Consider the following 12,719-nt stretch of genomic DNA (forward strand, 5'->3'; position numbering starts at 1 on the left):
AGATATAAGAATCATCATTATCATGGCAGGAACCTTTTCTAATCATGCTTTAATTACCAGGAGTACCAGGTACTCACAGGTGGAGATCCTTTCCTGTGGAACACTGCTCTCCCCATACCCTCCCCTCTCATGAATATGTATGCAAGTTCTATTAACAGCACAAATGTCTTGACCACTTCGCATAATGATACAGGTGTCAGGGGAAAGACTTTATGCAAGTAAAGACTTTATGCAAAGAAAGACTTTATTAACGGGGATGATTGCAATAGGGAGATGCTCAAAGCCTAAACCAGAAATATCTCAGGGCAGGAGTGGGTGAGCAACGCTTTTATATGCAGAGACCATGGAATAGGCGGTTGTGGACAGAGTAAGGAGGGAAGGGGAGGTAATAAAAGCTGCTTCGTGGGAGTCCTGGAACCTAAAAAACTGTCAAACATTGCACTAGCAGGAGAGTCAGGGCAGGAGCTGTTGTCTATAATCAGGCACATGAGTAAAGAAGTTACAGAGCAGGAAGGTCATATAGAGGGCCTAGCTGTACTAGTGAAGCCAGCCTAAAGATATGTTAAACACAAGTTTGAAACACAGTCAAGAAGCTGGCTCTTACTTATACCATGTGCAGTAGGCTGAATAATGGTCCCCAAACATATTAGGTCTTAATTCTTAGAACCTGTAAATGTTACCCTATATTGTAAAGATTTTGTAAATATGATTAAGAATTGTGAGATGGAGAGATTACCCTGCATTATCTGGGCAGGCCTAAATGCCCAAGCGTTCTTGTAAGAGTAAGGTGCGGGGAAATTTGACACAGACTGAAGAGGAGAAGGCAATGTGACCACAGAGGCAGAGATGAGAGTGATGCAGCCACAAATCAAGGAGTGCCTGGAGGCCCCAGAAGCTGGAAGAGAGGAGGAACAGTTTCTCTCCTAGAGCCTCTGGAGGGAGTACAGCCCTACCAACCCCTGGTTTTCGGCCCAAGTGATGCTGATTTTGGACTTCTGATCTCCATAACTGTGAGAGAATAAATTCTTGTTGTTTGAAGCCACCAAGTTTGTGAGAATTTGTTACAGCAGCCATAGGAAACTAATATGCCTTGTTTCATGAAAAGACTTTTTCAGATTTTAGGAAGAGATCCTCTTATAGTCTTAGGGGTGGGAAAAAAATCCCTCAAGTTCAGCTCCTATGTTACCTACTGCACCAATACGCTTTGCCATAATCTCATTTAAATATATTGATCATGGCTGTGCTCATATGCTGTAAAATCAAGATTACCGCAGTTAATTTCAGATTTTAAAATGGAAAGGCTGAGCTTCAGAAAAGTTGCCAGGAAAGTTACATGTAGAATGTGTCTAAGTAAATGCACAAACTCACAGGGAGCAGTCAATGAGCACAAAGTAAGTGTTCAATTAATTCTTGTAGATTGATTTACTAACTTAAAAAATTGGCTGACTGTTTAACCCTATAGGAAAAGCAAGGTTACAGTAGCTTAGAAAAATAAATTATTTCTTAAGTGGAATTATAAACATACTCTTTTCTATAAAGTTATAAATGGTAATAAACCACTTTACAAATGGACTGGACAATGTTTCTAAGAGTAATTCGTGGCTCACTGAAGTTAAACAAATTGGAGGGGGTTGTTATATTGGGGAGAGGTGTTAAGTGGCCTCAGGGTCTTGAATACCACAACACAAGATCTGTTCATTCCCCCTTGGTTTAAAACTTACAGAGATGGGGTAAAGAATTTATATCCTATTTCATTATTGAGCAAAAGAAATCTAGACAAATGCACACAAAAATATACTTTTGCAGATACTGCATTTTAAATAGGAAGAGTTAAGTTCTACCAACGCATTTTATCAAAGGCAGAGCTAAGGCTTGGTTACTTGGCTAAAATGTGACCATTTTAATAATTAACACTCATCTAAGTTACTTTGCAAAGAAATGGGAATAGAAGAAAAGGAACACAATGGTTAGTAATAACATCTCTGTAATGCTATTATTTAACAGATAATGTATAAGTAGATTTCATGAGTTGGAGCAATAATCCACTCTCTTGTTTAAATGGGTTTCTCCTGAATTTAGATATTCCTTGATTTAATTTTAGGGTTTGAGCATACTTGCTAAAAAAGGAGTCCATTTTTCCTTCCACTGTGTTTGTATAACATTCCAAGAAACAAAGGAGACGCCACCCTTTGGAGCAGCACCAGCCACACAGCCTCCAGTCACAGATGGTCATGAAGCAGCAGGTTTTTCCACCCTCTGCAGTCTTAAAGAGCTGTGACCCAAGGGCAACGGTAAAACCCACGTGTTAGAATAACTTAGATTTCTTGTGATAGACTGAGTAAACAAACGGACAATGGCTAGACTTTATATGACCATAGAACGCTGACCCCCAAAAGAAAATTCTGCAGCAACCACCTCCGAACAGTCAGGACTTCCTGAATAACTAACAACTTATTTTTGCTTCTACTTCCAGGACAAACCAGAGAAATCCAACTATTCTCCCCGAACCAATCACAAAGGATATACCATTTCTAGTCATTCCTCTTCCAGCTTCCTCATAACAGCCTCTAATCAGGGTTTATGGAAACTTCTCTGTTTTCTCATTATAAAGCTTGTCCTCACCCAGACAAGAATTGCCTCCCTCCTCATAGCAAATTGCTCCCATGTAGGCGGTCTTCATTTATTTCCATGTGTGAATGATACTTGTGTTGACTGGATGACTACTTCTAAAAAAAGAGAAGAAAAAAAAAACCTCCAGCCATATGCAATACAATGTACTTCTGTAACCACCTGAGAAATTCTGGCCCCTCGTTGTGTTTGAGAGGAAAGGGATTCTACTTGAAAGGACACAAAATAGAAATTTTTAATAAATTGATTTTTAAAAATATTTGTCTGTGCTTCTATGAAGGTTACCAATTTAATTTTAACTAAGAATTTACAAATCGACATGCACTATGACTCCATTTTTGTTTTATATACATATATATATATATATAGAGAGAGAGAGAGAGAGAGATGCCTATAAAGGAGTTATAGGTGAGGGGACAGGGGTGTTTACTTTCTAAAATATGTTTTCTATAACGAATGTGTTTCTTATATAATTTTTAAAGTCACTTTTTAAAAAGTTTCTGAATTAATATCCTTAAATCTTTAGTTCTCTACTTTTTCCTTCACTAAAACATTTCTTCGAACCATGTAAACCTGAACCCTGATATTAAATGTGATTAAACGACTCTTTTTAGAAGTACATTTCTTATATCTGAAGAAAAGCACTTTGGATATTGAGGAAGACTTAATGATCCATAATGCAGAGAGTGGGGAAGCAAAAGCGGTTTCTGCTCTTTCCCACCCGCTCTTCTTTTAATTAAGACAAATTTTAATGTAAATAACTCGTTTCTGTTGGTTTTGAGGAAAGCTTGCGAGGCGAGAAGAACCCCTGACCGGGAAGACAGGAAAGGGGCATTACAAAATGCAATGCCTTCTCTGGAGACCCACCCAGCCCGTCCCCTTTCCCTCCTGGGCTTTGGGTAGCGACCAGCGCGTCACGGGCTTTGAAGAACTGCCATTCCGCTCCGATTCTTCTCAAACTCAGCTGGTACCACCCTCAACCCGGGAGGTAACGCCTCTGCCTGAGGGCTCCGCATTCCTCCAGCCCGCCCCACCTTTGCTGTGGAATAAGCGGGAACCCCTAAACTAGACAGTTCTCAGCCCTCCTGCAGACTTTCACCAAAAACTCCAAGACTAAAGGAGGCACAGGGTTACGCTGAAAATCCGCTTGGGCCTCCCTGTTGCTTCTTTTTCGTGAACCACCGGCCGAGCGCAATCGAGGTAATTAGTTGATCCAGGTCCCCAGAGACGCCGGACTCCTCCTCAGCGCTGCCCAGGGGCCCCCAGCTCTTCGTCTTCGGTTCCACTGAGGATAGCTCTGCCCTCCCCGGGACAAGTTGGGACAGAGTCGCATCACTAGCGCAGAGTACTCACGCCCGGAGGCCCTGCCCACTGGCCAGCTCAGCCAATCGCGGCGCGGGCAGGCGGTGGGGGAAGGGGCGGCCGGGCCGCAAACCAGGGCCTTAAAGGCAGAGTCAGGCACGACCCGGCCAGAACCTCCGGCCTCGGAGACCTGGGGAGAGCTACGTGCGTCCGTGGAGTGCGCCTGCGCAGCTGTGGCAGCCGCAGGTCAGCGACCTAGTCTGGGGCCGAGGCGGGTCAGGGACGGGGACTGGAGGGAGGGATATCCAGGGACTCGGGTGAGGGGGCAGGCGCGACCCGCAGGAACGACAGCGTCTGCCCGCCGGGAGTTGATGAGGCTGGGTCGGCGTTCCCTCAAGCTTTGGCAGCCTGAGGTGGGGAAGGGGGCAGGGCTATTTGGGAAACCCAGGACAGAGCTGACGCCACCCGGGGGGCGGGGGAGGTCCTAGGCCGGTCAGCCTCTGGGAGGTGGCAGGCACAAGTTCGGGTCGGTCACGGCAGTGTGACCCCCGAACTCCGGGCTAAGGGGCCCGTCGCTCCCTGCGCCGCCGTAAACAGCCTCTGGAAGCGACGGGAGTGTGCGAAGGGCTGGGAGCTGGGCAGCAAGTCCCCGGCCTGGCCCCGCCTACAGCGCGGGTGCGGGCTCAAACCAGACGGGTTCTTTGAGCCTCAAGAGTCTGGCCCTGACCGGGCACGAGAACTGGGGGCTCTGGGCGCCGTCGTGCCACGTGATCGCGTGCCCGGTATGGAGGGCGAGGGAGGGGGTGTGGGCTACACAGGACAAGGGTAGGGACGGTAGAGCGCAGTGTGCACTCCTGCCCACCTTCTCCTGGGAAGGCTTTTTAGAAAGGTTTCAATTTAGGTAGCAGAGATTCGAAGTCATATCTCACCCCCTGCTGTTTATTAGCCAAGAAGAAAGGTGTGAGGTAGCCATCTAACTCTTTGAGATCCATGTCTGTCCCTACTTAGGATCAGGCGTCCTGATAAATAAAATTCTTGGGTCACCTCCATACGTTCAGTAAATAACCTGGACCAACGGTTTCCTAGTTGTTGCCTTAAGATGCCGACACATAAGTTGTGGCAGAAATTCTTATCAAAACCTCAATTATCATTGCACTCATAGTGAAGTCTGTTTCAATTCCTATAGCACTTGTCAGCCTGTTTTTCATTTTGATGGCTGAATCAAATACCTCCACTGTGTTAAGTCTTTGACCTGTTTTTCTCCACCCATATCTTTAGCCTTCTTTCACAGACTTTCCGTAAATATTTGAGAAGATCATTTAAATGTTCTTAGTCCACCATAGTGGCTATAACATCCAGGAGAAAGTAGGATGGCTTTTTTAAAGCATTGGGCTCAGCAAATACTAATTCTTTTTCTTTCCTAGGTTTTTGAAACATGAATCCTTCACTCTTCCTGACTGCCCTTTGCTTGGGAATAGCCTCAGCTGCTCCAAAACTTGATCAAATGTTAGATGCACACTGGTACCAGTGGAAGGCAACACATGGGAGACTGTATGGCATGGTTGGTAACATCTGAAAATTTCCAGAGGGACCTCACAGACAATGGTCCATGCTGTTGGAGTTTACAGCCGGAGAGTAGTTTCTGGAGTAGTTGTTTTAGCTTTTATCAAGGCAGAAACTTAATGGCACCTATTTCTGACAGCATGGGCATATTTTCCTGTGTCAGAGTTTGGAGAACAGCTCTCAGAAGTATAAAGCCATCCCTGACAACAGTTTTTCTTTTTCTCTGTCTGCAAATCCATTTGGTGAACATGGGTTGGGTTTTAAATAGAAGTAAAAATGACCAGTTATATGTTTGCATCTAGAATGAAGAAGGATGGAGGAGAGCAGTGTGGGAGAAGAATATGAAAATGATTGACCTACACAACCAGGAATACAGCCAAGGGAAACATGGCTTCACCATGGCAATGAATGCCTTTGGTGACATGGTGAGTGTGGCATGAGTTGCTGAACTTTTTGTGCCTCCTCTTCTCAGTACTTTAGCAAAATAACTTCTTCAACATTTTATTTACTTTTCCTTAAAGACCAGTGAAGAATTTAAGCAGGTGATGAATGGCTTTCAAATCCAGAAGCACAAGAAGGGGAAAGTGTTCCATGAACCTCTCTTTCTTGAAGTCCCCAAATCTGTGGATTGGACTAAGAAAGGCTATGTAACTCCTGTGAAGAATCAGGTATGACAGTATTCAGATTCAGATTTTCTTAAGAATGTTTAGGTATATGGGCTGTTGTTGGTCTTTGTCTTGTAAACTGATGGCTTTTTTATTTTCAGGGTCAGTGTGGTTCTTGTTGGGCTTTTAGTGCCACTGGCGCCCTTGAAGGACAGATGTTCTGGAAAACTGGCAAACTTGTCTCACTGAGTGAGCAGAACCTGGTGGACTGCTCTCGGCCTCAAGGCAATGAGGGTTGCAGTGGTGGCTTTATGGATAATGCCTTCCAGTATGTTAAGGACAATGGAGGCCTGGACACAGAGGAATCCTATCCATATCTTGGAAAGGTAAAAGGAGCTCCTTATCTTGTCATTACAGCTCTGCGTTTGAACACTTTCAGAGATAACAGACATCTTATTCAGCATTCACATTTTAGATGTAAACTGTCAGAACTGTCATTATAAATTATCAGCTGTTGCACAGGTCTCTGATTAGATGGTTAACATAGCTTGTCTTACTTCTATGTAACGTGAAGAATATGTACACCATTCTGCATATAATGCATATTTCTCCATAGTGAAAAATTTCTTATGGCCAGGTAGACCTAATTGGTCTTACTGAAGAAATATCTACTAATTTTTCCATTTCAAACCAATCAATAGCATTTTGTTGGGCTGCTTTATAACAAAATTGACTTAGAAATTATTAAGCTGCAAACTGCTGCGTCTTATGGTCCTATAATTCATGTTCCTCATAAGGTGGATGGTAATAATCAAGTCTCTTTCCCTTTATCTTTAAAAGGAAACAAATAGCTGTAAGTATAAGCCCGAGTGTTCTGCTGTCAATGACACTGGCTTCGTGGACATCCCTCAGCGGGAGAAGGCCCTTATGAAGGCAGTGGCAACTGTGGGGCCCATCTCTGTTGCTATTGATGCAGGCCATACATCCTTCCAGTTCTATAAATCAGGTAGGTGTTTTTCTTTTATTATAGAAATTCAGGCAGGGAAAAGTGGAAAATATGACCATGATTGACTCTGGTATGGAGTCCTATTTTCTAGGACTGTAGAATTTTGAGTGTATGCATTTAATAACAATGATGTTTCCATTTGACATTATACTTTAAGCATTTTCTCATGATGACAAACTTCATAAATATTTTTAAATGGCTATGTAACTATTCTTCAATTGTTGGTCCCTTTTTCCAAAAGTTTTTTACTATTGTAGTTAGATCTGTAAAGAACCCTGTGGTTCAAGTTTTTTGGTTTTTTGTTTTTGTTTTTTTTTTGCGGTACGCGTGCCTCTCACTGTTGTGGCCTCTCCCGTTGCGGAGCACAGGCTCCAGACGCGCAGGCTCAGCAGCCATGGCTCACGGGCCCAGCCACTCCGCGACATGTGGGATCTTCCCAGACCGGGCCAGGAACCTGCATCCCCTGCATCGGCAGGCGGACTCTCAACCACTGCGCCACTAGGGAAGCCCAAGTATTTTTTTGTTTTGTGCTGTTTTCTTAGTTGGCATTCAAGGAGTAGAAAGGATTATGCTAATTAATATTAGTAGTTAGTAGTTGAATGCCTAAATCACCTTAACCTTGATAACTAGGTCTTATTATTGGAAATATTTTTTAGGTAGAAAATATATCTAAGATTTTGTTGAATTTTGTTGATTTCTAGTGAGTTAAATTTTTCTTTTTCCTTTTCATCAGCCGTTACTATTTTTGGTCAAATATTTAAGTCTTATTTGGAATTTGTTTATGACATTTCACTGAATTTTGAGATACTTCTCTTAATTGGTTGGTAGCTTGTGTTACTGTCATGTGTCACTTGGAACTCCTCACCCTAACATTGAATTTTACTCTCCCAGGTATTTATTATGATTCAGAATGCAGCAGCGAAGACCTGGATCATGGTGTTTTGGTGGTTGGCTATGGCTTTGAAGGAACAGATTCAAATAACAATAAATTTTGGATTGTCAAGAACAGGTATAAAACTCCAAATGTTATATTTATGGTTTAGATTGAAAAGGGAATCCTTATTTGGAAGCAGTATTTGATTCCAGGTCCAAAAAAGCTCAATTTTGAAATCCCAGAAGTCTTTCTCCCACTTAAACACAGAAATACTGATATGTGATTATGAGATTCTGTAGCAAGTTTGTTGGGGTTATTATTATGTATTTGTAACATTGCATTTCTAAATTCTGAAAATTTTCTTAATTCAGAAACACATCCAGCCCCAGGGGTTTCATATAAAGGATTTTGCACCTGTAGAGTTGAGGGCTGGTTTCCTTTTTCTGTCTCTAATTTTTGAACAAGGAGTGGTGGGCAGAAACATCTGCCTCTGCTCATTCTTTAAGTCTGAAAGATTGTCCAAGAGTCCAGTGGCCTCTGTGCATCCTTTCTGATAATCATTTGATATCCTGTCATTGCATTCTACTCCCAGCTCTCAGAGGTCTTTGAGGGTTGTGAGGATCAATTTTCACAGCTAAAGTTCTTTAAGTGAGATGAGCCTGAGGAGACAGACTGCTACATTGGAATGCCAGTTCTGCCTCAGTTTCCTATCTTAAAAAGTTAAGATAAGGACCCACAGGAGTTAATATACTTATAAATATATGTAACAGAACTTAGAATAGTACCTGATACATGCTATGCACTATTTTAATTATTAGTTGTTATTATTATTAATGAAGGTAATGTGTACTCGATGCTTTGTATAAAATGGAAAACATGTTCTTCTTTCAGTTGGGGTCCAGAATGGGGCTGGAATGGCTACATAAAAATGGCCAAAGACAAGAACAACCATTGTGGAATTGCCACAGCAGCCAGCTATCCCATTGTGTGAGCTGATGGATGGTGATAATAGAGGACTTTTGAGGACAGCATACCTGGAGGAATTTTATCTTAAAACTGGCCAAACCCTTATTGTATAAGATAAGATACTGAAGCATTGAGGATCCAAGTTGTGATTTGAATTCTGTGACATTTTTATAAGGGTTAGATGTTACCACTACTTTTGTGTGTGTGTGTGTGTGTGTGTGTGTGTGTGTGTGGTACACGGGCCTCTCACTGTTGTGGCCTCTCCCGTTGCGGATTACAGGCTCCGGACGCGCAGGCTCAGCAGCCATGGCTCAGGGGCCCAGCCGCTCCGCGGCATGTGGGATCTTCCCAGACCGGGGCATGAACCCGTGTCCCCTGCATCGGCAGGGGGACTCTCAACCACTGCACCACCAGGGAAGCCCCAAACACTACTTTAATTACTGTTATAAATAGCTTTATAATGTTGAAGACTCATTGCTTAACTCTAAGACTTTTGAATTTTCATTTTTTAAAAGGATACATAAAACTTTACCTTTTACAATAAATTTTAATTCAACACGTAAAGGTGGAACTTTCTCTTTTTAATGCATTAACTTGTAGTAGTTGGGGTATATAATTGGGCTATAAAGACATAACTGAATGTGCAAATGGTACATTAGGAGAAAGACACTGGGTGGCTCTGCAGATATTCTAGTTATAAATATGCAGATTTTATGTCAACCATGTTACCTAGTGTTCCCAAAAGTAAATTTATTGGTTGTGATTAACAAATTTCAGGTGCTTGTTAGTAACTGGAGAAATCTGTTCAAGATCCATAAGAAATGAGGCTGGCCTAGAAAAATAGTCCTCTGGCCTCAGAAGATTGATGAGAGATCACTAGGTCAAACTTGGGCTTAGCTACCTAATCTCTGAATTAAAAAACTCAGAAAGGAACAAAACAGCCCAAGCATATGGTTACACAGATAGTAAATACAAATAACAGTATTTTTGTATATTTAAAAGATGGGAAGGAAATATGCCAAACTTCTGGGTGAATTAGGGACGATTATTTTCTTTAACCTGTTCTGCAGAAACCACGTATTTTTATTAGAAAAAAAAATAGTAAAAATATACCTACATTCTGCAAGCTGAAGAAGCACGTGTATATGTTTTAAAAAATCTCATGTTCCCAATCAAGGAAATAACAAGGAATAAACTGCAGAAATATTTAATCCAGCCATAATCCATTGTGAAGGGAATGAGTGATGGAGCACAACTGGAGCTTTATATCCCACAAAACCTTCACTAGCCTTTGTCCACAGCCATTTTTGGAAAACACAGTCTACCACATGCAGTCAGGGATTCCTTCATCTTACATTACAGCAGCAGGCTAGCTCAGAGTGCTGTGTACAGCATCCTGGAACAACTAAAGACTAAGGAAACATCTAGGTGCTAAATTGAATGAAAGTATGGTGGCTTTTTATTTAATAAAAGTTTCAAGTCTGTCAAATCAGAAGACCCCCCCGCAGATGTCTAAATTATGTTTTAGTATATTTGGTGTTTCTATAACTTTCAAATATATTAAGCTTGCAAAAAGTTCCAAACCGTATCTATCATCTAACAGGATTTTTCAAAGAAGCCAATAGACTTGAAATAAATAGAACTGGAAACAAATTTGATCATCACAAAAATCTGAAGTACAAACTTAACTACCAGTATTACTTATAGTCCAGGTATCTAAACAGTTCCTTATTATAGTTAAATTGCAAAGGAAATAGGGAAAGGTGAGAGAGAATTCAGCAAATGTGAGGAAGGAACTGGCTTACATGGGTATGTAGCTCTAAAACTTGGGCACCTTCTTAGGGGAGGGAAAGGGCTCTGTAATAAGGAAATCTCCATTCATAGCACGTATTTCAATCAGTATCTCCAAGGTATGTTTACAAAATCTTAAAAGCAATTATAGCCTGCCTATTTCTGTTAATGGTTGGTGATTGACGAAAGTTAGAGTAATAAGACCACGTTAGGTGTTTTGCCTGTAAAACTTTAATTTGGCCATGTTTCCTAATCTCAGTTACCTTTTGACTGATATAAAAGTCTGAAAAGCAAGGCTTCCCTGGTGGCGCAGTGGTTGAGAGTCCACCTGCCAATGCAGGGGACACGGGTTCGTGCCCCGGTCTGGGAAGATCTCACATGCCGTGGAGCGGCTGGGTCCGTGAGCCTGTGCCTCCAGAGCCTGTGCTCCGCAACGGGAGAAGTCTGATAAAGCAAAACAAAAAAACAAAAAAAAACTTCTGGGATTTAAAAAAGCAAATATTAGTGGTATCCCATCACTTCACTTTAATCATGGAATTTCACAAATGTCCATGATCATCTCTATTTTTAAATAAGTTAGTAAGAAACTATTACCAAGAGCTGCTCCATGGTCTCGTTCCTTAGTACTACTTTTTAAAACTTTTCTAGTTCATATATTTACTTGTTCAAGTATTCGTCACTTTTATGTGACAGCACTGTATGGGCTCTAGGGACACGAGTAAAGCAAATAGTCACAGTTCCTCCCTTATGGAGCTCACATTCTCATGTTGCTGAGCCGATGCATAACCTCCATCCCTTCCACAATGGCCACTTTGTTCATGAGCCCATTGGCAATGACAGGAGTGGCTGGGAAAAGAATCTGACTGGTATTCACAGAACAGGTTGTCCTATTCACTTGATTCACTGAGGTTACGCTTAGGTGAGCATTCACATGGGACACAAATATACTCATGCTTTTTGCCCATTCAGAGAGCTCTATCCACATACCTCTTCTCCAGACTTCTTTGTCAGCAATTTTCCAATTATGTTCCTTCCAAGTCTCAGACCATCCAGCCAAACCATGGCCACAGCCCATGAATCAGTATACAATCACACATCTGGCCAGTTTTCCTTCCAAGCAAAATGAACAACCAAATGCTCAACGTTCTGCTCACAGGGAGAATTATCCTTCACCCCTGTCCTTCAGGGGTGTCCCAGAAAGGGGCTATAGTGCTGCAGCTGTCCACTTCACTTGGTGCCTGTATATCATGCAAAACCATCTGTGAATCAGGCCCAAGTATTTTCTTCCTCAGGCAACTCATTGTAGAGAACTCCATGTGAGGCCGTAGGCCTCCATGCAGGCTGGGAGAGAGAAGGCAGAAGTAGGGGCTACAGGCATTTGGGCAACTCCTTAATGTAACTTACTTTTGCCTTTAGGGCCTGCTCAGGCCATCTCATATATACCACTTCTACTTGATCATGGAGTGCTGTTTTTTGGCTTGATGGGTTGGGTAATACCCAGTTCATGATGAGCAGCTCATGAACTTGGTAGCCCATGGTTAAGCATTCATTCTCTACTAAGACCCAGTAGCAAGCTAAAAACTGTTTCTCATAAGAACAGTAGTTATACACAGAGGATACCGTAACTTCGCTCCAAAAGCCTAAGGGTCTGCATGATGATTTGCCTACTGGAGTCTGTCAATGGCTCCAAACAGCATCTCTCTTTGCCACTGACACTTAAAACACCATTAGATATACTGGATCACCTGGCCCAAGTGGAAGAACAGCGTGCATGGCAACCTGGACTTGTTAGAGAGCCTTCTCTTGTTCTGAGCCCCACTCAAAACTAAGCTTTTTGGGTTGCTCAATCGATGGACCAAAGTAGCATGCCCAAATGAGAAATATGTTGCCTCTAAAATCTGAAGAGTCCCACTAGGCATTGTGCCTCTTTTTTGGTTATAGGAGGGGCCAGATGCAACAACTCACCCTTCATCTTAGAAGGGAT

The 12,719-nt window shown here is 42.3% G+C and overlaps 1 protein-coding gene across 1 annotated transcript; it reads left to right on the forward strand.

Moving 5' to 3' along the window:
- The first annotated feature begins 4,047 nt into the window (after positions 1–4,047).
- Positions 4,048–9,086, forward strand: LOC113613515 (cathepsin L1). Its single transcript, XM_027094287.1, has 8 exons — positions 4,048–4,176; positions 5,355–5,491; positions 5,796–5,918; positions 6,015–6,161; positions 6,260–6,484; positions 6,939–7,104; positions 7,996–8,113; positions 8,870–9,086. The coding sequence occupies exons 2-8, from the start codon at positions 5,366–5,368 to the stop codon at positions 8,967–8,969; spliced, it is 1,005 nt and encodes a 334-aa protein (XP_026950088.1). The 5' UTR covers positions 4,048–4,176; positions 5,355–5,365; the 3' UTR covers positions 8,970–9,086.
- The last annotated feature ends 3,633 nt before the right edge of the window (positions 9,087–12,719 follow it).

Source organism: Aethalodelphis obliquidens, unplaced genomic scaffold (assembly GCF_003676395.1).
Source record: "Aethalodelphis obliquidens isolate GAN/ISIS:26980383/991018 unplaced genomic scaffold, ASM367639v1 scaffold88, whole genome shotgun sequence".
In the NCBI taxonomy this organism is placed as follows: Eukaryota; Metazoa; Chordata; class Mammalia; order Artiodactyla; family Delphinidae; genus Aethalodelphis; species Aethalodelphis obliquidens.

Excerpts from the sequence above, each read along its gene's own strand:
- LOC113613515 (XM_027094287.1), top strand. The coding sequence starts at position 5,366 with ATGAATCCTTCACTCTTCCTGACTGCCCTTTGCTTGGGAATAGCCTCA. Across the intron at positions 6,485-6,938 it reads CCTATCCATATCTTGGAAAG|GAAACAAATAGCTGTAAGTA; the intron begins GTAAAAGGAGCT and ends TATCTTTAAAAG. Across the intron at positions 8,114-8,869 it reads TTTTGGATTGTCAAGAACAG|TTGGGGTCCAGAATGGGGCT; the intron begins GTATAAAACTCC and ends TTCTTCTTTCAG.